We start from the raw sequence: 23,857 nt of genomic DNA, 5'->3' as shown, positions 1-23,857 counted from the left end.
ATTATGTTTTATTAATCATACTGTATTCTACACTTTTTTCATGGTAGAATCTTCAAATTTTGATATAATAGTTGAATACTAGAAAGCAACCTTGTTCTTATGTGGATGTGTTTAGAAATCTATGTAAGCAGTTAAATTTAATTAAGATTATAAGTTTTAGAATGTAATTTCCTAAACTTGTAAAAAGAAATCTCTGGTCTTAATAAATTACTCTAGCATTTTGAGGCAAAGACACAAGGTAGTTTTTCACTATATTCTAAGATAGAGAAGACCTCCACAGCAACCGTTTTTGGCCCTTAGTGCTGTGGAAGACAGGAAGAAAAGTGATCTACACATTGCATAATATCATCATACTGAATGTCAGGAGCTTGGTTTCATTGAATGCATCATATAAATTCCTGGCGAGGAATGGTACAGTAAAACTTTGTGCTGCAACAAAGCCAGTATATCTTAGGACACAGTAGAAAGCCAACACTGAACATTTATTGCAAACAATGATGATGTGATCTTGCAACATGTGTACATTAGCATCAACAAATAGAGGAAAAAATCCCAGTCATATTCCACAAAGTATCAGCTGGATCATGATATATATGAGAATGATGTAGTAAGGTGCACCTGACAAAAGTAGCACTGTTATATTTTTTCCTGGCACAATAATCTAGAATGCCAGTACTACAATAATTATCTTTGTCAAGACAGTATAGGCAGCCACATTGAACACAATGGCCAATGTTTTCTATTGGAGGATGTAGCTGGTCATAGTGGGATGACCAATGTAGAGCAAGAAACATATAAAAGAAAATATGAAGGAGATAAGTAGGACATAACTGAGAATTTAATTATTGGCCTTGACTATGGGAGTATCTTTCTGTTACAAGAAGACACAGCATACAACTGCTCTAAGGGCAGAGAAGCACAGGACTAAGATAGGCAGTACCATTCCCAGCGGGTTTTCATAGGCAAGAAACAGCACAACTTTTTTGAGGAAGTATGTTTGATATCTGTTGTTCTATGGATCCTCTGGACACTTCAAACACTAATCCATCTATCTATAGTTAGAGACATATTGTCAGATTAATTTGTCTGTATTTATCACAAGGTACACTAACTTCATTCATTGGAAAAGCATAACCTAAATAGACTTTCATATTGTTGATGGTATTTGGGAAAATAAATGTGGAAGCTGCATAGGATGTAATCGTAGATACCAATGCTAATTACTTTTATGTTATCTATTGTTAATAATGCATATTAATATATATTTCATATATTCAAGTTGTGTATAATAATTTTTTAAAAACTAAAATATACTGCACCATAATATTCACTTTTCTGAAATGATATAACTTTGATTGGTTACTCATGGAAGAAAACTTTTTCATTAATAACTTTGTATATTAGGCAAATCATGAACTTACAAGAATCCATGTCCATGTATCTTATGGTCCAATTATTAGCAAACTGGTTCCTTGGACATAAAACTCCACCACTCCCTGTCTTAGAATAGAACCTACAACTAATATTTTACAAACCACTATGATCTCTAACTAGCCTTGAAAAAACAGAAATTAATAGTACTGGTATTCAGTGCCAAACACAAACAAATATGTCAAATAGAAAACCCACATAGCATTGAAACTGAACAACTCTCTACACAATGATAACTTGAACAGTGAAGTAAAGAAAGAATTTAAAGACTTCCTGGAATTTCATCAAATTATAGAACATTATACACAAACTTATGGGACACAATTACAGCAGTGCTAAGAGGATTATTTATACCACTAAGTGCCCTGGTGAAGAAACTGGAGAGATCTTACACTAGCAACTTAACCTGAGATCTTACACTAGCAACTAGGACACCCTAGAATTCTAGAACAAAAAGAAACCCACACAAGAGGAATAGACAGGAAAAAAATAGTGAAACACAGTACTGAAGTGAACCAAATAAAAAGAAAGAGAACCATACAAAGAATCAACCAAACCAAAAGCTGGTTTTTGAGAGAATCAACAAGATAGATAAATTGCTAGCCAATCTAAATAATCGACCCAAAGGCATTATCCAAAGCAACAAAATCAGAAATGAAAACATAACATAAGATACCACATATCAAAGTTAGATCAAGAGCATGCAAACTATCTTAAAAGACCTATATCACACAAGTAGATAGAAGTCATTGAAAATCTCCCAACCACAAGAAACCCAGAACAAGGAGGATTTAGTGCAGAATTCTATCAGACCTTTAAAAACAACTGACACCAACTTTCTTCAAACTATTCCATATAATAGAAACAGAAGGAATACTACCTAACTCATTGTATAAAGCTACCATTACTCTGATACCTAAACCACACAAGGACCCAACCAAAAAGGAGAACTTCAGACTAATCTTGCTTATGAATATCGATGTAAAAATACTCAATAAAATTCTTGTTAACGGAATTCAAAAACACATCAGCATTATTATTAAACATGACCAAGTAGGCTTCTTTCAAGGGATTCAAGGTTGGTTCAATATACAAAAATCCATTAATATAATACACTATATAAAATAACTCAAAGATAAAAAAATAACAATCATTTCCTTAGATGCTGAAAAATAATTTGGCAAAATACAGCTCTCCTTCACGTTAAAAGTATTGGAGAGGTCAGGAAATCAAAGCCCATACCTAAACATAATAAAGGAATTAACTTCAAACCAACAGCTAATATCAAATTATGTGGATAGATACTTGAAGCACTCCCAATAAATTCAGGGATAAGAAAAGGATACCCACTCTCCCCATATCTAGTCAATATAGCACTCAAAATACTAGCTAGAACAACAAGACAACAAAAAGAGTTCAAGCGGATACAAATTGACAAAGAAGAAATAAAAGTATCACTATTTGCAGAAGATATGATAGTCATGCTGAGAAATAATTATCCCTTCACAATAGCCACAAATAGTTTAACCTATCTTGGAGTAATTCTAACTAAAAAAGTGAAAGGCCTGTATGAACATAACATCAAGACTCTTAAGAAAGAAAGCAACAACAACAACAACAACAACAAAAAACAGAAAATGGAGATATCTCCCATGCTAATGGATTGGCAGAATAAACATAGTAAACATGGCCATCCTACCAAAGACAGTCTACAGATTCAATGAAATTGCCATCAAAATCCCAACACAATTCTTCAAAGGCATGGGAAGAGCAATTCTCAAATTCATCTGGAAAGACAAAAATCCCAGAATATCGAAAACAATTCTTAATAATAAAAGAACTTCTGGTGGAATCACAATTTCTGACTTCAAGATTTACTACAAAGCAATAGCAATAAAAACTGCATAGTATTTGCACAGATACAGACACTTTGATCAAGGTAATAGAATTAAAGACCCAGAAATAAAAGCACACACTCATGGATACTTGATATTTGACAAAAAAATCTAAAAATATACAATGGAAAGAAAAAAAACTTTAATAAATGGTCATGATCTAACTGGCTGTCTGCATGTAGAAGAGTGGAAATAGATCCATATTTTTCACAAAGCTCAAATCTAAGTAGATCAAGTGCTTCAACATAAAACTAGATACACTAAATCTAATAGAAGATAAAGTGGGGAAGAACCTTGAACTCATTTGCACATTGGGAAATTTCCTAAACAGAACTCCACATGCTAACTGTCTAAGATCAAGAATTGATAAATGAACTCTCATCAAATTGGAAAGCATCTGTAAGGCAAAGGATACATTCAATAAGATAAAGTGGCAATCTTCAAATTGGGATACCCAGATATCCTACCTAAGCCAGAGCCTGGATACAGAAATTGTTTTTCATTTACACAATGGAATACTACTCAGTTATTAAGAATGAGGACATCCTGAGATTTGCAGGAAATTGGGTAGAACTAGAAAATATCATCTTGAGTCTAGTAACTCAGATCCAAAAAACATGCATGGTATGTACTCATAAATAATTTGATTTTAGCCAAAAATATAAAGAATACGTAAGATACTGTCAACAGAACTCAAAAACTTCAACAAGCTGAAGGGCCCAATTGAGGATGCCTCAGTCATACTTTGGAGAGAGAAGAAAGTAAATACAATGCAGAGGGAGAGAGGAGCCTGGTAGGGAAAGTGGAGTGCACAGGGCATAGAGGGGAACTTGATACAGTGTTGAGTGAAGAAAAAGGACTGGAACTCTGAGAGCCAGCAGAATGAACAGAACTAGGCAATCTCGATAGGTGGAAGGGGGGGGGCATTCCACAATTCACCCATAACCAGGGGAGTGAGAAACTCTTGGGAGTTGTAGGGAGGGATCTTGGATGAAATGTCCTACAGTAGGGAGGAGAAAAATTTAGAGCTGACCTCTAGCAGAAAAACAAGGCATGAAATGAAGGAGAGATTTTGCCAACCGACAGTCAAAACTCTGACCCATAATTTTTCCTGTCTGCAAGAACTGCAAGAATGGAAATGGAGACAATCCTGAGTAGGAGGTCTGTACTGGCTACTTTTGTGTCAACTTGACACAGATGGAGTAATCACAGAGAAAGAAGCTTCAGTTTAGGAAATCCTCCATGAGATACAAACTGTCAGGCATTATCTCAATTAGTGATCAAGGAGGAAAGGCCTCTTGTGGGTGGGACCATCTCTGGGCTGGTAGTCTTGGTTCTATAAAAGAGCAGTCTGAGCAAGCCAGGAGAGGCAAGCCAGTAATGAACATCCCTCCAGGCTCTCTGCATTAGCTCCTGCTTTCTGACTTGCTTGAGTTCCAGTCCTGACTTCCTTGGTGATGAACAACAGTATGGAAGTTTAAGCCGAATAAACCCTTCCCCAACTTGCTTCTTTGTCATGATGTTTCTATAGGAATAGAAACCCTGACTAAGACAGGGTCCCACAATAGGCCGGAAGTAGGATCCAACTCAAGGGGAGGTCCCAAGGCCAGATACTATTTCTAAGGATATTGAGTGCTTACAAAAATGAACTGATCATTCCTGCCCCCACAAAAGACCCAACAAGCAGCTTAAAGAGTCAGATACAGATATTTACACCCAACCAAAGGATAGAACCTACTTACCACTGTGGTTGAATTGGAGAAAGGCTGGAAGAGGCTGCGGAGGAGAGTGACTCTAAAGGAAGATCAGCCTTCTCAATTAATCTGGACCCCCAAGATCTCTTAAACAATGCAGTTCCAACTGGACAGCATATACCAGCTGATTGAGGTCCCAACACCTATATAGCAGACTTCTGAGTCTGGGTAGAGTCAGAGAAGATGCATATGACCCTCAAGATAATGAAAGCCCTAGGGAATTTAGAGGTCTGATGGGGAGGGGTGTGTGTGGATGGTTTATCATCGTGAAGACAGGGTGCAGGGAGGAGAATATGGATATGGAATGGACAGAGAGTGGACTGGGAGGGTAATTGAATCTGGAGTGTAAATAGATTAATGAATAGTTAATTAATTAATTAATTAATTAAAAAGAAAAAAGCATTTTAATTTCAATAAAGTCAGAGACAACATGAAACATTTACCATCAAAATTTTCTACAGCTGCCCATTGATATGTGAAAATATAATTCATTTTAATTCTATTATATTGATCAATGTGTCTATTTTTACTCAAATATAATGGGGCCTTTATTACTATAGCCTTTTAGAGACACTTGAAATCAGAAGTGGTGCTACCTCCAGGAATTCTGTTATTGTTCAGGATTTTTTTTTTTTTTTTTTTGCTATGTTCAGTTTTTTCTTTGTCCCATGAAGTTCCTGAATGTTCTTTCAAAGTTTGTAAAATTTTAAAACTTCTCAAAAGAGATTCACAAATGCCAGAATATCCTGCAAAGATGTCTTGCAAACTCTAAGAAATAATAGATGTCAGATCATACTTGCATACTCTGCAAAACTTTCAATCACCATAAATGGAGAAACTAAGTATTTCATGAGAAAACAAAATTTGAAAGACATCTTTCTAATAATATAGCCTTACAGAGGCTATTATAAGGAAAACTCCAACACAAGGAGGAGAAACACACACACACATGCACACATACATACACACACACAAACACACACACACACACACACACACACACACACATATACACATATGCATGTGTGCGTGCACACACACACACACACACACACACACACACACACACACACACACATTCACTTCCATTTCCAGCAACAATATAATAGGATCTATCATTGTTCATTAATATGCCTCAACATCAATGGACTCAATACTAAATAAAAAGTCACAGTCTAACAGTGTAGATATATAAACAGGATCTACTTTTCTACTGCATACAATAAACACACATTAGCAACTAAAGTAGACACAACTTCAGAATGAAGCATTAGAAAAAGATTTTTTTAAAGAAAACCACCCCCAAGAAACAAGCTGTAGTAATCATCCTAATATCTAATAAATTAAAGTCTCTACCCAAAATAATCAAACGGGATTGGAAAGGATACTTCATACCCACCAAAGGAAAAGCACATTAAGGAAAATCTCAATTCAGGACACCTATACCTCAAATGCAAGGATATCCACATTACAAAATTAATGTTTTGCATTACAAAAACATCGAATCTCAAAAACAAAAACAAACAAACAAATAACAACAGAAATTAATAGTACTGGTATTCAGTCCAAACACAAACAAATATGTCATTAAAACAAAAACCAAACAGTAATAATTCAACTACCAGATGCTAAAAACCAAGTAAGTCTAATAGATATGTTCAAAATTTTTACACTGGCACAGAAGAATTTACCTTTTCAGCACCTCACAGAACCCTCTTCAAAATTTGCCATATGACTAGTCTCAAAAGGAAGTCTCAACAGATTCAAGAAAATTTAAATAACAGCTTAAATCTTAGTAGATTACCACACATACAGGCTGAACTTCAACAGCAACAGAAACAACAAAACGCCATATACTCATGGAAACTGAAAAATTCTCTACACAATGAACACTAGGTCAAAGAAGTAATTGAGGAAGAAGTTAAAGACTTTCAAGAAATCAGTGAAAATGAAGGTACAGCATGCCCACACTTATGGAACACAATGAAAGTAGTATTCAGTTAAAAATTCATGGCACAAAGTATGTTAATAGAGAAATGGGCGAAATCCTACCCAGAAACTTAATGACACTCTTGAAAGCTCTTGAACAAAAGAAGCAAACATTTGCAAGAGGAGGGGACAGCGGAAAATACTCAAACTCAAGGTTGAAATCAAGCAATTAGGAAAAAGGGGGAAACAATACAAAGAGGCAGAAACAAAAGCATAGTCCTTTAGAAAAAAATATAGACATTTAGACAATAAACTAAAAGGCATGTAGACTGTATGCAAATTAACAAAATAAGAAATAAAAAGGGAGACATAACAAAACAAACTAATGTAATTACAAAAAAATCATTAGGTCTTATTTCAAAATCTTTACCCCATAATAGTGGAAAATCTAAATGAAATGTATAGTTTTTTTCAAGACAGATACCACTTATGAAACTTAAGTAACCTTTTTTCCTTAAGTTTAAGACTGGTCAGATCACCAGCTTGTCTGCTCCTCTGAAGATATCACAGACTGAAGGCCTTCTAGGTATTCTGCTGGAAACAGTTCAAATAGGTACAAGAGTCTCACAAACAGGTACTGCAGTATGGAATCCTGTGGATCCCAGTAGACTCAGGATCCATCTCTCATCAAAGCCATCAAAGCCCCTACACCCTGAATTCTACTCCCCTTCTGGCCTGTACCTTCTGAGAGGGCAGATTGCTAACTTGTCTTTTCCTCTGAAGAGAGCAAAGACTGAAGATCTCTCAGGAGTTTCTATGCATGCAGCAGAACTCACCAAACAGTCTGAAAGCCTCCCTGGAGTTCTACTGCAGACATGGCAACAGAGCTCATCATGTGAAAGTCTCCCAGGATAATAGTATGCACAGGCCAACAGCTGATCTGCTCCTCTGAAGATTCAACAGTCTGAAGACCTCACAATAGGTTAGCTACAGACAATGTCATAGATCTCCAAGGAGACCTGCAGCTACCCAGGGAGAGAAGAAGCAGGTTACAGACACAGACACCCAGACCATCTTAAACTATGGTTAACCAGATGGGGAGAGGCAAGTGCAAGGCCACAAACTACAGAAGCTAATATACTTTGGTATTATCAGAACCCAGTTTTCCCAACACAGTAATCCCCAGATATACCAACAAAACTGAAAAATCAAGAAGCTGACCTAAAATCCAGTCTTATGAAAATAATATAGACCTTAAAGAGGATATAAATAATATATTTTAAGAAATACAAGAAAATGCAGATAAAGAGGCAGAATCCCTTAAAGAGAAAACAAATAATTTCCTTAAAGAAATGTAGGAAAACACAATCCTACAGATGAAAGAACTGAACTAAGTGGTCCAAGACCTAAAAGTGGAAGGAGAAACAATGTTGAAAACAAAAAGGGAGGCAAATGTATAAATGGAAAAAAATAGGGAAAATGTCAGGAATTATAGAGGAAAGCAATACCAACAAAATACAAGAGAAAGAAGAGAGGCTCTAAAATGTAGAACAAGCCTGAGAAGATCTTGATACAAATTTCAAAGAAAATTAAAAAAAAAAAAACAACCCAAAACAAAACAAAACAAAAAACAAAACAAACAAACAAACAAACAAAACCCAACCTTCTAATGCAAAACATTCTTGAAATCTAGGGCAAAATGAAAAGACTATATTTAAGAATAATAGGAATATAGGAGCGAGAAGATTCCCAGCTCAAAGCACCCAAAAACATTGTCAATAAATCATAAAATGAAATTTCCCAAATCTAAAGAAAGAGATGGCCATAAATTCATAAGAAGCTGATAAAACAACAAATAGATTCGATCAGAAAGGAAACTCCTCTAAGCACATTATAATCAAGACAGTAAATGCACAGAACAAAGAAAGAATATTAAAAGCAGTAAAAGAAAATTGACAAGTAACATATAAAGAAGACCTATAAGAATTATACCAGACTTCTCAACTAACACAATAAAATATAGAAGAGCCTGGACAGAGGTTATGCTGACCCTAAGAGAATACAGTGCAAACCCAGGCAACAATACTCAATAAAACTCAATCAACATAGATGGAAAAACCAAAATATCCTAGGATAAAACTAAATTCAAACGATATCTTATTTACTAATCCATCCCTACAGAGGATTCCAGAAGTAAAACTCCAACACAATGTGAGACCCTACCCCAAAGAAAAACAAGATGTAAATCATCCTACAACAAATCCAAAAGGAGAGAATTACATGTATATAATGATACTTATAATAAGTATAGCCAGAATTTAAAATCATCTGTCTTTAATATTTCTCAATATCAACAGACTCAATTCCCCAATATAAAGACATGAGCTAACACAATGCAGAACACACATTGATCACATACAATAATAGTAGGAGACCTCAATGACCACTCTCACTAGTGGACAGATCATGGAAACATAAAATAAACAGAGACACAGTGGAACTAACAGAAGTTATCAACCACAATGTATAACAGCTAGATACCCCACATTTTATCCTAAAACAGAGCCTATATCCTCTCAGCACATTATGGTACCTTGTCCAAAATGGACCTTATAATCAGTCTAAAAACAAGCCTCAACAGATAGAAGATTAAAATAATCTTATGCATCTTATCAGATCACCATGGACTAAGGTTCAGTCTTCAAGAACAACAAAACAATGAAAAACCCACATACTCATGGAAACTGAATAATTCTCTACTCAGTGGTAACTTGGGCAAGGAAGAAATAAAGAAAGAAAGTAATTAATTTCTAGGATTCAATGAAAATAAAGAAACAGCATACACAAACTTATACAGCACAATTAAAGCAGCACTAAGAAAAAAAATTCATGACACTAAGTGCCCTGGTAAAGAAGTTGGAGAGATCCTACACTACCAACTTAACAATGCACCTGAGAGCTCTAGAACAAAAATATGCAAACACATCCAACAGGAGTAGACAGCAGGAAATAGTAAAACTCAGGGCAGAAATCAATCAGAGAGAGAGAGAGAGAGAGAGAGAGAGAGAGAGAGAGAGAGAGAGAGAGAGAGAGAGAGAGAGAGGGAGGGAGGGAGGGGGGAGGGAGGGAGGGAGGGAGGGAGGGAGGGAGAGGGAGAGAGAGAGAGAGAGAGAGAGAGAGAGAGAGAGAGAGAGAGAGAGAGAGAGAGAGAGAGAGAGAACCGTACAAAGAATCAAGAAACCAAATTCTCATTCATTCAAAATATCAACAAGATAGATAATTCACTAGGCAAATGAACTAAAGAACCCAGAGAGATCAGCCAAATTAACAAAATCAGAAATGAAAAAAAAATAACAGGAATAGATGAAATTTTAAAAAACTCATCAGATTCTACTACAAAAGCCTGTATGCAATAAAACTGGAAAATCAAAATGAGACTGATGATTTTCTAGACAGAATCCACATACCAAGGTTAAATCAAGAGCAGGTGAACTATCCAATGAGGCCCAGATGACCTAAGGAAATTCACTAAAACACTCGCAACTTAAAAAACAAAACTAAACAAAACAAAACAAACAAACAAACAAACAAAACATGTTCAGATGGCTTTAGTGCAGAATACTAATAGACCTTCAACAAAGAGATAATACCAATACTCCTCAAAATATTCCATAAAATATAAAGAGAATGAACACTAAAAATCTCATTCTGTGAAGCCACAATTTATATGATCACTAAATATGCAAGAACCCAACAATAAAAAAGAACTTTAGAATCTTATTTTCCAAGTGTGATGTGGTATTCAGGGCTAGCTGTAGTGGGAGAACTGGGTTAGGTTGATACCAAGTTGCCTTGGTTTCTATTGCCTATGTTCTTTGGCTTGTCTCTCACCATCTTGTTATCTCAGATGTTAGCTTGTCTTGCTGTCTCTGACTGGGACCTCTTGTGAGCCTGTGACCCTCTAATATTAGGTGTGTCAACACTCCTTGGAGACAAACTGCCTCTGTTCAGGATTGTGGTGGGGAGAGCTATAGTACAGTGTTAGCTCTGAGGTGCAGACAAAACCAGAAGGCAAACTTCATATGGAAAGACAAAACAATTATGATAGCCTTGTTAAATGAAGCCTGTCAATGTGGGCATGGGATTTAAGATCGTCTCCAGTCTTTTCCTATTTGCCTTAGAAACTGGCAGTTCCCCTGCAACATCTGGTTGCTCTCATAATCTGAGCATCTTTACCTGTAAGTGAGCCCCAATTAAATGTTGTCCATAAAAGTGTTTCTTTGTTCATGAAATCTGCTCACAGAAGTAAACACTAACTAAGAATCTTTTTCCTCTGAGAAGAGGATGATTACCACACTGGGTACCATCAATTCCTGGAATATCAAATCTCTGAAGGACTAGGCACATCCTCTTCAATTGAAGCCAGAAAACTCAGACCACTTATGAAAAGAGGAACCACAGGCAGACAAAACAGGATAGCCCCTGCTCCAGTAGTTGAGGGACCTCCATGAAGATCAAGCTGAACTACTGCTACATATGAGGATAGGGAGTATATCACCCCAGATTTATTAAAATAATTACATAATTCAAGAGAGCTATAAAAACATACCTTGTAAGTTTTGATATATTTGTATATGATAATTAACAGAGAGAAGTAATTGAACTTAAGGGGTGACAAAAACGACACAATATTCTAGTTTAAGAATATCATAGTTAATCCATGTTCTTCAGGGCATGGGAATTACTTCTATAATCTGAGCAGACTGAATATAAATTACAGAGGTGGTAGATGACTAGAAGAAAACATACTCTTAGACTCAGGGTAAAATCCCAGTGATTTTACCAGGAAACACAAAGTCTTGCAAATCTAAGAAAGATCACATCCAAATGTGAAAAGGAGAGCAGCATACACACTTTCATTATTTGTATTAATGAATGGAAATTTTAATCCCTAGGAAAGAGAGACGGTTTTGTATTTTATAATACAGTCCACACCCTAAAACTGTGATTGTCTTTCATTGAATGATCACTTATCCTAAACAATTTTTTTCAGCCAAATGTAGATTTCATGGATTAAAAAAAATAGAGGACCCAAAGTTCTGTGGTTGATAAATGTAGGAATAGAAAAAATTAGGGGTAATATTATGATAATCAAAAATAGTGCAAAAATAAAGACTATCAAAGAATTAAAAATAAAAATATTAAGTTTTTTTAAGAAATAACTGTCAGGCAAGTTCAGTATAATATAGCAACTAGGAAAAAACAAAACAAAACAAAAGAAACTGAATGGGAAAACCCATGTATTCTTGAATCTGTATTCTAACAAATGATACTCATTAAAAAAAATCAATGCTGAGATAGTGATATTTTTCACTCTTTCAGGGATAATTTTTGCTTCCTATTGCTTATATATACCCATCACAAAATCTTCCATAAAGGAAACTACCATTGAAGATGAATAAATAAAAATGTTTATAACTATTTTAAATGGTAATTCAAACTGAATATAATGTAGGGCTTGTGTGCATTGTAATGATGAATCATTATGCATATATCTCTTACACTGTAATAGACTGTGTTTCTTTTTTTATAGATATTTTCTTTATTTACATTTCAAACATTATCTCCTTTCATATTTATCTAGACTGGAATTCTTAATCATTTTAACGATTAAGGTTAATAAATATTGAGGTAAATTAAGAATGATATTCTATGTAGTCAAATTGTTTTCTCTTCAGAAAAAGGAAAATACAATTTACTAGCCTTAAATTTCTTACAAAATCAGTTTTTACAATGTACATTTATGAAAACTTTACATTCAAATTACTCATTCTTCCATAACACTGACACAAAAGTAATTCAATTAATAGTTATCAATTAAAGAAAGAGGAAACCACCCTATAAGACACCTTATAAAATTAATAACTGCAAGTGCTAGGGACACATGCAGACATTTTATGAAATTGTTAATTTGTTCATTATTGAGTCCATTTGAAGTCTTTGGTATAGTTTCTAGTAAAGCTCATTTGGATTACCTAATGTAATTTGAGTTAACTGTTTCAAATTGTCATCAGAAAACTTGTTTGATGAACTAGGATTGTTAGAAAATTTTCAAAAGAGGAATTGTGCCTGAGGTTCATGTTTACTAATATGGATGTAATCATAAGGGATATGGATGGAAAGGTTAATCATGAACAAAGTTATTTCCTCTTATTTGCTACCTGAACATATGAACTCAGATGCAGAGCCTAAGGACATAAAGTGTTTAAGAATACTCCAGAGGCAAACAAGGAACTCAAAAGTAAATATTGCTAAGCGAAGTACACTTGTCCTTTAGTAGTAGGTACAGTAATAAATACTGGTATCTGGATGGGTTCACAAAATGTTAATACGTAAAATTCTGTCTATCTGAATATATGTGCTGCATTTTCCTCAGGCAGATATCTTGCTGACAGGAAAAAGATGTTCTCCTTGAACTCTGTCTTCTGGTTTCTGAAGATTTCCTTTATTTTTTGTCATTTGAGTGACCCCAGATGCTTTTGGAGAATAAAAGACACTGAAAATAATATAGGAGATACAGAAACTTATTGTTTCTTTTCTATTTCCACAAAACATGGCTATGTGAAGAATGATTATTTCAGTTGGAATCTAGACAAGCAGTAAGTGCATACTTCATTTACATATTTTACTTTATCATAAGTGACAAGACATTATAGAGATACTGGGATGTAGACCATGATACCATGTGTCTTCTGGCTCTTCCTTCTAGGAGATAACCAAATTTTATTTTATGTTTAAATGGTGGTATTTTCTTTCAATTCTGGTTGTTTTATGAGTACCTTATTGTTTTTTTTTATTTTTTAGTTACAATTTCTAAGTCAATGCTGAATGAATGACCCACGGTATAGAAATTTCTACTAGAGAAAGTCCCATAATTTGCCAATTTCCAACGTATTTTTTCTTGGGATTTACCATATAAAATTAGAACAAACATTGCTTTTGCCTTATTTCAGAGAGACTAAAATATAGTGGTCTTTATTTGTCTGCTAATGTTTCACCTGTCAGCATGGATACCCAATTCTAGCACATCAGCCATTTGGATATCTGCCTTATTTTTATTTATATTATTAAGAAAATAGATTTTGTTCAAATTATCTATCTACTATAATTTCAATGTTTTTCGGTCTATGAATCCTTCAGCAAAAGTCAGGACTGAGAGAACTATTTGCTTTTTCACAAGAAAAATTACTGTTTCATTTCTTTGACATTCTGTTTCAAAGACATTGCCATATTTTTATTGTATTAATATCAGAACCTTATGCAAATTTATCAATTAGCATCTTATAAAGAATGTACCTATTCCAGCAGATAATTTGTTAATTTGTTACAAGGAAAGATGCCCATTGAAGCTAGGACTTGTTATTTCTAATTTTTTTTGTGCTAGAATAAAATATTTTTTCTGTGATACCTGATGAAAGTTGAGAGAGGATTACTATGAATACAGAATTTTCCATTACCAAGACTGTCATTTATATATTTCAAAATTTTATTTCATACTATTACTGTATAATTACATCTCATGTAATATCTTGTATAATTACATTTCATGTAATATCTCTTTTTAGATTGGGTTACTGTAATTGAGATTTCATTTGAGGAAATTGTGATAATTCTCCACAATGTTGTAGAACATTTATCAAAAAATATTACAAAATTTCAATTATATCATCTTTAACATGGCATCATATGTGTTTGTGTGTGTGTGTATGTGTGTATGTGTGTGTGTGTGTGTGTGTGTGTGTGTGTGTGTGAGAGAGAGAGAGAGAGAGAGAGAGAGAGAGAGAAGAGAAGGGAAATATTATCCCAGTGATATTGACACTTTTAGATATAGATTCTATTCACTTTTAAATAGAATATATCAGAATAAAATAAAAATGGACATAATGAATATTTTGTTTTAGAATTAGATTAAAAATATTTGGAAGAAATGGGTTGATTTAACAGAGAAAAATCAGTATTTAAAAATAAAAATCTATATTCATGGTATATTGTAGGATGGAGGAGATGAACCAGAAATCCAAATGCTCAGATATAATTGAGAAAGAATGTAGAAGAGTTGTTTGAACAAGACCATCTTTAGAAATACATTTGTAAATCTCCCATAAGATTATGATAAACTAGATACTATTTCATATAAGCCTTGTCATATCTAGACAAATAATTTTTGTAATTCATTTAATTAACTTTCAAATTTTTGTAGATAATGTGATAATATACCTAAATGTTCTCTTTTAAAAGTATGTGAGCTTTTATGTCCAGCACTCAAAAAATTTAAACTCCATGAATTTTCACTATGTATTTTCACTTGTTTCAAAAGGAGGTACATTTAGAGAGGTGTTTTAATTATTATTAATAAGAAAAATATCAAGGCAAGAATTCCCTATCTAGACTTTAAAAACAAAAAAATAAAGTTTTATGTAGAAAATACAGTTTGGATGCTGTGGTCATGATCAATTACAAATATATATATATGTGTGTGTGTGTGTGTGTGTGTGTGTGTGTGTGTGTGTGTGTATATATATATATATATATATATATATATATACACAAATGATTATATATATACATCATAGTAGGATTATTATAAATAAATTCCTATAAAGCTTTCTATACTACAGAGCAGATATGGTTCTCATGCTATATTTTGCCAACACAAAAGAGATTTTTGTACAGTTATTCACTGTTAATTTGTGCTAATACTTGGACATTTATATCATTACTATAAAAATAAAACCAGAGTTAGATAACCCAGCTGTTTTCAGAACTAAAGTATTGGGGTACTGTTGCATCTATATTTTTGTGAACTACTTGCAAAATAATAGAATATTAGACCAATGTGAATAAATTAGGATCCTCAAAAACAATACCATTATGGAGGAGATAAAATTAAACATCATAAAAATTTAAATCTGAAATGGGAATCTTGTGTGGATATAGTATTGGAAGTATGAAAAGATATTCTGCCAACATACCTACTAGTAAACTGTTTAAAGTTGTGTTTTAGCTTTTTCTGAGTAACCACATTAATGTTAGGAAAACATGGATTATAGGAGAAAGTGCAATGTGATTATATTTCTTCACATTACATCTAACCATAAACTATTCCGTCATTATGAACATGGGGAAGAAGGCTTATGATAGCATTATGATTTGTGTTCATAGGCTGTATACTACAACAGAAATTTATTTTTTATTTGTATAGAGAATTTAATATAAACTTATGCTATATTACCTTTACTGTCAGTTAAAACCAGTACATAACTGGTATTTTTGTGTTGATTTCCTCTCTGTATGCTAGGATTTTTTTTCTGGCTTGTGCTTGTACAGGCGTAGGAATTATATTTTCTACTATTCTGTTTTTAGGGTGACACCCAAGACCAGGCATTTGATTTTCTCTGTTTATCTTGCCTTGGAGGAAATAAATGATAGCTTCCATATTTTACCCAACATTTCTCTGGTAGTTAATATTGAATGTGTCCTACAAAAATACGGTGAGAAAACTGGTTTGCTCTTGAGAAGTGAGAAACTTATTCCTAATTACTACTGCATAAATGAGAGAAGATATTTAATTGTACTTACAGCACCAACATGGGCAATATCTACAAAACTTGGACCTTTCCTTTTTATGTCCCGAATTCCTGAGGTAAATCAAGTAAAGATGGATTAATTTTAAGGAAATTCTTTTTCACCACAGTGAGACTTTTTGAATATGAAGGCAGTTTAAAGGGAGAGAAAGGGATTATATTTATTATGATCGGTAAAGCATTAATATATAGATATGTTTTGTGGCACACAAAACAACTTTATCATACATGGAAATGGGAGACAGCAGTATTGTGAACTGTTATACCAGAAGACTCAGTATACATGTACTGTTTAGAGAATCACAGGAGGTTTGATACAATAGTAATAATGAGATTAAGAATAAACACTTTCTCGCATGAATATACTTTGCTCAAGCAAAATCTGATCTTACAAGTATCCCTCTAAATTCCATCAAGTTCATAGTGTTATCTATGTTCTGTATATTTCAGCTTTACTGCGGTCATTTTCATCTTCCTCTTAGTAATAATGAACAATTTCCTCATCTTTACCAAATATCTAAAAAGGACACATCTCTACCACTAGCCATGGTGTCCTTAGTGGTTCATTTCAGATGGAACTGGATAGGAGTAATCATTACAAATGATGACCATGGAATTCAATTCCTTTCTGAATTGAGAGGAGAAATGCAAAACAACATTGTCTGTTTATCAGTTGTTATTACTATCAAAACTCAGAAGCTCGTGGCCCTTAAAGAGTTACATATGAATTATAAACAAATCTTAATGTCATCAGCAAAAGTTGTGATAGTTTATGGATACAAAGACTCTCCCATAATCTATGCCCTCATTTCATGGAAATCTCATGGCATTTTTAGAATCTGGGTTAGTGTGTCACAATTTGATATGATCACGATTCGAGGAGATTTCTTGCTCTACTCCTCCACTGGGACTTTCATTTTCTCACACCAGAAACCTGAAATATCCGGCTTTGAACAATTTATACAAACAGTACACCCTTCAAATTACAGTAGTGAATTTTCCTTTGCCAAACTCTGGTGGACATATTTTAGATGTTCTTTGCCACCTTCTGATTGTAAGAAACTAAAGAATTGTCCCACCAAAACTGTGTTTAAATGGTTATTCATGACACCACTTGGAATGGCCATGAGTGATACATGCTATAACTTATACAATGCTGTGTATGGTGTGGCCCACTCACTCCATGAAATGCTTCTACAACAAGTAGACGCATGGTCAAAGAATGCTGGGAAGGAACTGGAATTTGACCCTTGGAAGGTAATGAGTGCTACACTAAATGAAATTTACATGGTTTGAGTGTTTAAATAGAACCACACGGTCTAAAGCTATGTCAATAAGAAATTTCACAAATCAATGTACATAGTTCTGTACTCTATTATTGCATAGGTCGCAGATCATGTTAATGCATGTAATATGACACCATCAACACTGGTATGCAAATCAGCATTCACAATCTAAGTAACATATTTTTGTACAGATTTTAAACCACATATTTGCTTCATCTATAATTTTTTTTCTCATGAAATTCTTAAATATCAATAAGAAAATGACATGTCTTTTATGTTATTCAAAAGTTCCTAATCCATTTACTAAATAGATTTCAAAGAATATCAAGTACTCTTCCATTAATTTTACTTACTAATGCTGTCTATTCCATTGCCTGTGATAAAGTATCACTATTGACAGGAAAAAAAATAACAAAACAAACAAAACAAAACAAAACAAAACAAAACAAAAAACATAGAGTATGTGTCATTGCTCTCCAATTATAAAAATCAGGATTGTAGGTTTTAAAGGACCAAGTCCAGAAAAACATTGTATTTGTAAACAAAGTGGAACTAACTTTACATCTTCATAAAATTTATTTTTGAATTTAGTATTGAATACTTCTGGCAAGGTTAGGTTTTGGGAAAGGATAATAATAATTGAGAATTTTCTAAACAAAATACTTTCTATTCTAATGTGTAAGCCAGTTGAAAATAAAATGACAAATGTGTTTTAGATGTTCTCTGTTCTGAAGACCATACAATTTATAAATCCTGCTGGAGACTTAGTCAATATGAACCAGAATTTGAGACAGGATGTAGAGTATGACGTTTTCTATATCATGGATTTTCAAAAAGTTTATGGACTTAAAATGAAAATAGGAAGATTTTCAGGGCAACTTTCAAGTGGTCAACAGCTATATATGTCTAAAGAAATTATTGAGTGGGCTACAGATATTGATCAGGTAATTTAGACATAATATATTTAGTCATATGTTAAATGCTTAACATATAGCATAATTACTTAAAATATCCTTTACTTTTGCTTTAGCATGAAATAAATACTTGGTATATGTTCCTTTATTGAATTACTTTACACTGCCCGAGATAGTCTTTCTTTTTTACTTTTATACTCATTTTGGCATTTCTTAATTTATAACTCATCATACATTCATTCATTTTATCTGTCAAAAGAAAACAGTAAAGTTTTTCAATTTTTATTAGATATTTTCTTCATTTATATTTTAAATGCTATCCCCAAAATCCCCTATATTCTACCTCCACACTCTCCCCTAACCACCCACTCTCACATTTTGGCCCTGGTGTTCCCCTGTACTGGGGCATATAAAGTTTGCAATACCAAGGGGCCGGTCTTCCCAATGATGGCCAACTATGCCATCTTCTGCTACATATGCATCTAGAGACACGAGCTCTGGGGTTACCGGTTAGGTCTTTTTGTTGTTCCACCTATAGAGTTGCAGACTCCTTCAGCTATTTGGGTACTTTCTCTAGCACCTCCATTGGTGGCACTATGTTCCATCCAGTAGATGACTGTGAGCATCCACTTCTGTATTTGCCAGGAATATACTGGCATAGCCTCACACGAGACAGCAATGTTAGGGTCCTTTCAGAAATATCATGCGGACATATGCAATAGTTTCTGTGTATGGTGGCTGATTATGACATGGATCCCTGGGTGGGGCAGTCTCTGGATGGTCCATCCTTTCATTTCAGCTACAAAATGTATCTCTGTTACTCCTTCCATGGGTATTTTGTTCCCTACTCGAAAGAGGAATGAAGTATCCACGCGTTGGTCTTCCTTCTTCTTGATTTTCTTCTATTTTGCAAATTGTATCTTGGGTATTCTAAGGTTCTAGGATAATATCCACTTACCAGTGTGTGCATATCAAGTGACTTCTTTTGTGATTGGGGTTACCTCACTCAGGATGATATCCTCTAGATACTTCCATTTGCCTAAGAATTTCATAAATTCATTCTTTTTAATAGATGCATAGTACTCCATTGTATAAATGTACCACATTTTCTCTATCCATTCCTCTGTTAAGGGACATTTTTTTTCTTTTCTTTTCTTTTTTTTTTTTTTTTTTTTTTTAGCTTCTAGCTATTAGAAATAAGGCTTCAATGAATATAGTGGGGCATTTGTCCTTATTACCAGATGGAAAATCTTCTGGGTATATTCCTAGGAGAAGTATTACTGGTTCTTCCGATAGTTCTAAGTCCAATTTTCTGAGGAACCACCAGATTGATTTCCAGACTGTACAACCTTGCAATCCCACCAGCAATGGAAGAGTGTTGCTCTTTTTCCACATCTTCGCCAGCTCTTGCTGGCACCTGAGTTTTTTACCTTAGCCATTCTGACTGGTGTGAGGTGGAATCTCAGTGTTGTTTTGATTTGCATTTCCCTGATGACTAAAAATGTTGAACATTTCTCTAGCTGCTTCTCAGCTATTTGGTAATAATCTGTTGTGATTTTTTTCTTTAGCTCTGTACCCCATTTTTTAATGGATAAAACAGTAAAATTTAATTGGATACATGTGTGTTAAACGAGGTCTTTCAGTGGATCTCTGTTGGGTGAATCAATGGATGTTTATCCATTAGAATATTGTCCCTATTTTTATAAAGCATATTATTTTTTTACAGATTCTACCCTCAATATGTAGTATGCCTTGCAGGCCAGGACTCAGAAAATCCCCTCAGGAAGAAAAGGACATCTGCTGTTTTGGTTGTAACCCCTGTCCAGAAAATGAAATTTCCAACATGACAAGTAAGATTATCATTTATCACAATAAGATTGATTTTTTTCTCACATATTTACATAGTTCTGAAAAGTCCTTTGGGGAAAGGAAAAGATGTGTCATGTTAAGGAGTAAAAGGCTTCAGAAATACTATTATTCAAAATAATAAACTCTCTCTCTGTGTCTCTCTCTCTCTCACTCTCTCAATATATTTTTGTCTCACTATTGTAGATCCCTGGAATATTATATTTTTCCTGAATATTCCTTACAATAATAAAGATTACTACATTATGACACTTTTCAATTTTATTAAAAAAATAGGAATACTATGCATTTTCAATTCTTAACATTTATTCACTTTACAGTCTTGTCACTTACACCATCCCTCATATATATATATATATATATATATATATATATATATATATATATATATATAATGTATATATGTATATTATAGTATCTGATTTTTTTTTGAAACAGGGTTTCTCTGTATAGCCCTGGCTGTCCTGGAACTCACTTTGTAGACCAGGCTGGCCTCAAACTCAGAAATTCACCTGCCTCTGCTTCCCAAGTGCTGTGATTAAAGGTGTACACCACCACACCTGGTTAGTACCTAATTTAAAAAAAAAAATAGAAATTTGAAGTATTTGAGTACTTATACTTACCAATTTAGACAGCATTGTTCAGTACAATCAAAGAGATAATACAAAATGAAATAGAATGTATATCTTTCAATACAGAGACAGGAGTGGAAAAACATCACAACTATTCATGTTGCTAAATTTGTTTCAGTTAATTAAAAGAAAACAGAATATACTGTAGAGAAAGTTAAAAGGATACAAGCAGAAAATGTTCTAAGCCTTCGTGTATATATTCTTTCAAGAAATTTTTTGAGAAATAGAATATTATGTAGAAGTTTCTGAATATATACTACAACCTTGGGAGCATTAGACTGTCAAATCTTACAGAAAATATAAGCAATGGAGGAAGTATGTTTTACCAAAATTCATAAATTGAATCACAAAACTGAAGATCTCATTTTAATATGTAAAAAATTTGGGTGTTAATATTTAATATCGGTCTCTGCCTTCCTTGACATTATCAGTATTTTCATTTGATATTTTACTACCAGAATTTTAATACAATAACATAATTTTACCTTTTTGTATCCTTCTTTCAAAATCAACACTCTTTACTTTCTTTAAAATTTATGACTGATTTTATATTTGCTGTTCCATACAAATATTTTCTATATATAAAATGTTTATAAATACCATAAATTAGTCTGTACAATATTACTTTTGTGTTTGGTCGGGGGGAGACTATTTTGTTAGTCAAGGACATTTAGTAGGCATCCTCTAATCTAGGAAATTGTCTCAATATTCCCTGGTTGTCTTTAGTTCCCTATGTAAGATTTTGCCACATAATCTTTCACTACTCCACTTTTTTGTGTTTATTGTTTTTATCTCATCCAGCTTACATTAAGATTCTCTTTTGTTGAGATTTTATGGGTTTTACTAGTGATAATGTTAGAAAAAATATAAACTCACATAAAATTTTCATCTACTAATTGATACAACCTGTAAACTCCTTCTTTTGGAAATGTAAGTATTAAATGAGAAATCAATTTTGCAGATATATCCGTTTGACAGGCCTCCAAGACCCTCAATTTTACTATGATTTTCTCTACTGGTGCCTGTCTTTTTCGTAGAAAAAGGACTATACTTATCTGTGGATGTAAGGAAAATATTTGGAGTATAGTTAGGGATAAAAATGTTTTAGTAACATGTTGACAATAGATTGTTTTCCAAGATAGGGAGTGGATACAATTTATTTGTCCAACAATCAACTTGGGACCACATGTAGACCGAAAGAATTGCTGATCCATAATCAGTAACATGTATGGACACAGCCCATTTTAGTTATTTTTGCATAATATAGAGCACAATTAAATTAAAAAATTTTGTTTCCATAAATGATACATTTAAGATATGTGATTGGGGAAACATGAAAATTATGTGATGGTATTAGTATTTGAAAAAAAAACAACTTGAATATATAGGATAATTATAAACAAAATCTTGCATGATGATAAATCTTAGAATTTAGATCACATGCTATGCAGCCTCCACATTTAATTTTTACATATACCAGAAGATGATAGTCTAATTTAGCTAAATTTTTTTCAATGAATTAATTCAGTGTTTCTTGCAAATTATAATAAATGGATATATCTGATAATACTTTCCTTTCTATACAGACATGGATCAGTGTGTGAAATGTCCAGAAAATCAATATGCCAATGAAGACCATACTCTCTGCCTCGAAAAAGTTGTGGCTATTTTAGATTACAAAGACCCTTTGGGGAAAGCACTGGCTGGCTTTGCTCTATGCTTCTCTGTCCTTACATCTGTTGTATTGGGTATCTTCCTGAAAAACAGAGATACTCCCATAGTCAAAGCCAACAACCAATCTCTCAGCTTTGTCCTACTCATCTCCCTCATATTTTGTTTTATCTGTTCCTTGCTTTACATTGGTCATCCCACTATGGTCATCTGTATCCTGCAGCAGACCACATTTGCCATTGTGTTCACTGTGGCTACCTCTACTATCTTGGCCAAGACAGTTATTGTAGTACTGGCTTTCAAGATAACTGTCCCCGGAAGAAGAATGAGATGGCTGCTTGAGATAGGGGCACCAAAATACATAATTCTCATATGCACAATAATTCAGCTGATTCTTTGTGGAATCTGGCTAGGAACTTCTCCTCCATTTGTTGATGCTGATGTACACATGGTACATGGCCACATCATCATTGTTTGCAACAAAGGTTCTGTGATTGCATTCTACTGTGTCCTTGGATACATGGGCTCTGTTGCTCTAGCAAGTTTCACTGTAGCTTTCTTGGCCAGGAATCTGCCTGATACATTCAATGAAGCCAAGCTCTTGACATTCAGCATGCTGGTGTTCTGTAGTGTCTGGATCACTTTTATCCCTGTCTATCACAGCACCAAAGGCAAGACTATGGTTGCCGTGGAAGTTTTCTCTATTTTGGCGTCCAGTGCAGGGTTGCTTCTTTGCATTTTTGCCCCCAAATGCTATATTATTTTATTAAAACCACAGAAAAATTCTTTTCAAAAGTTCAGAAAACCACATGCTATAGCTGACAATATAAGTTAA

The 23,857-nt window shown here is 33.8% G+C and overlaps 1 protein-coding gene and 1 pseudogene across 1 annotated transcript; one reads left to right on the top strand and one right to left on the bottom strand.

Annotated features, from left to right (window-relative positions):
• Vmn2r-ps71 (vomeronasal 2, receptor, pseudogene 71) lies at positions 216-7,893 on the bottom strand (annotated as a pseudogene).
• On the top strand, positions 13,472-23,857 carry Vmn2r70 (vomeronasal 2, receptor 70). Its single transcript, NM_001105183.1, has 6 exons — positions 13,472-13,668; positions 16,433-16,721; positions 17,104-17,910; positions 18,656-18,883; positions 20,580-20,703; positions 22,938-23,857. The coding sequence occupies exons 1-6, from the start codon at positions 13,472-13,474 to the stop codon at positions 23,855-23,857; spliced, it is 2,565 nt and encodes an 854-aa protein (NP_001098653.1).

Source organism: Mus musculus, chromosome 7 (genome assembly GCF_000001635.26).
Source record: "Mus musculus strain C57BL/6J chromosome 7, GRCm38.p6 C57BL/6J".
Lineage (NCBI taxonomy): Eukaryota > Metazoa > Chordata > Mammalia > Rodentia > Muridae > Mus > Mus musculus.
Note: the sequence above shows the minus strand (reverse complement) of the source record. Positions and strands in the feature narration are given on the sequence as shown.

Coding starts and splice junctions, on each gene's coding strand:
- Vmn2r70 (NM_001105183.1), top strand. CDS start 13,472: ATGTTCTCCTTGAACTCTGTCTTCTGGTTTCTGAAGATTTCCTTTATT. Junction 18,884..20,579: donor GGGCTACAGATATTGATCAG/GTAATTTAGACA, acceptor ATTTTTTTACAG/ATTCTACCCTCAATATGTAG. Junction 20,704..22,937: donor TGAAATTTCCAACATGACAA/GTAAGATTATCA, acceptor CTTTCTATACAG/ACATGGATCAGTGTGTGAAA.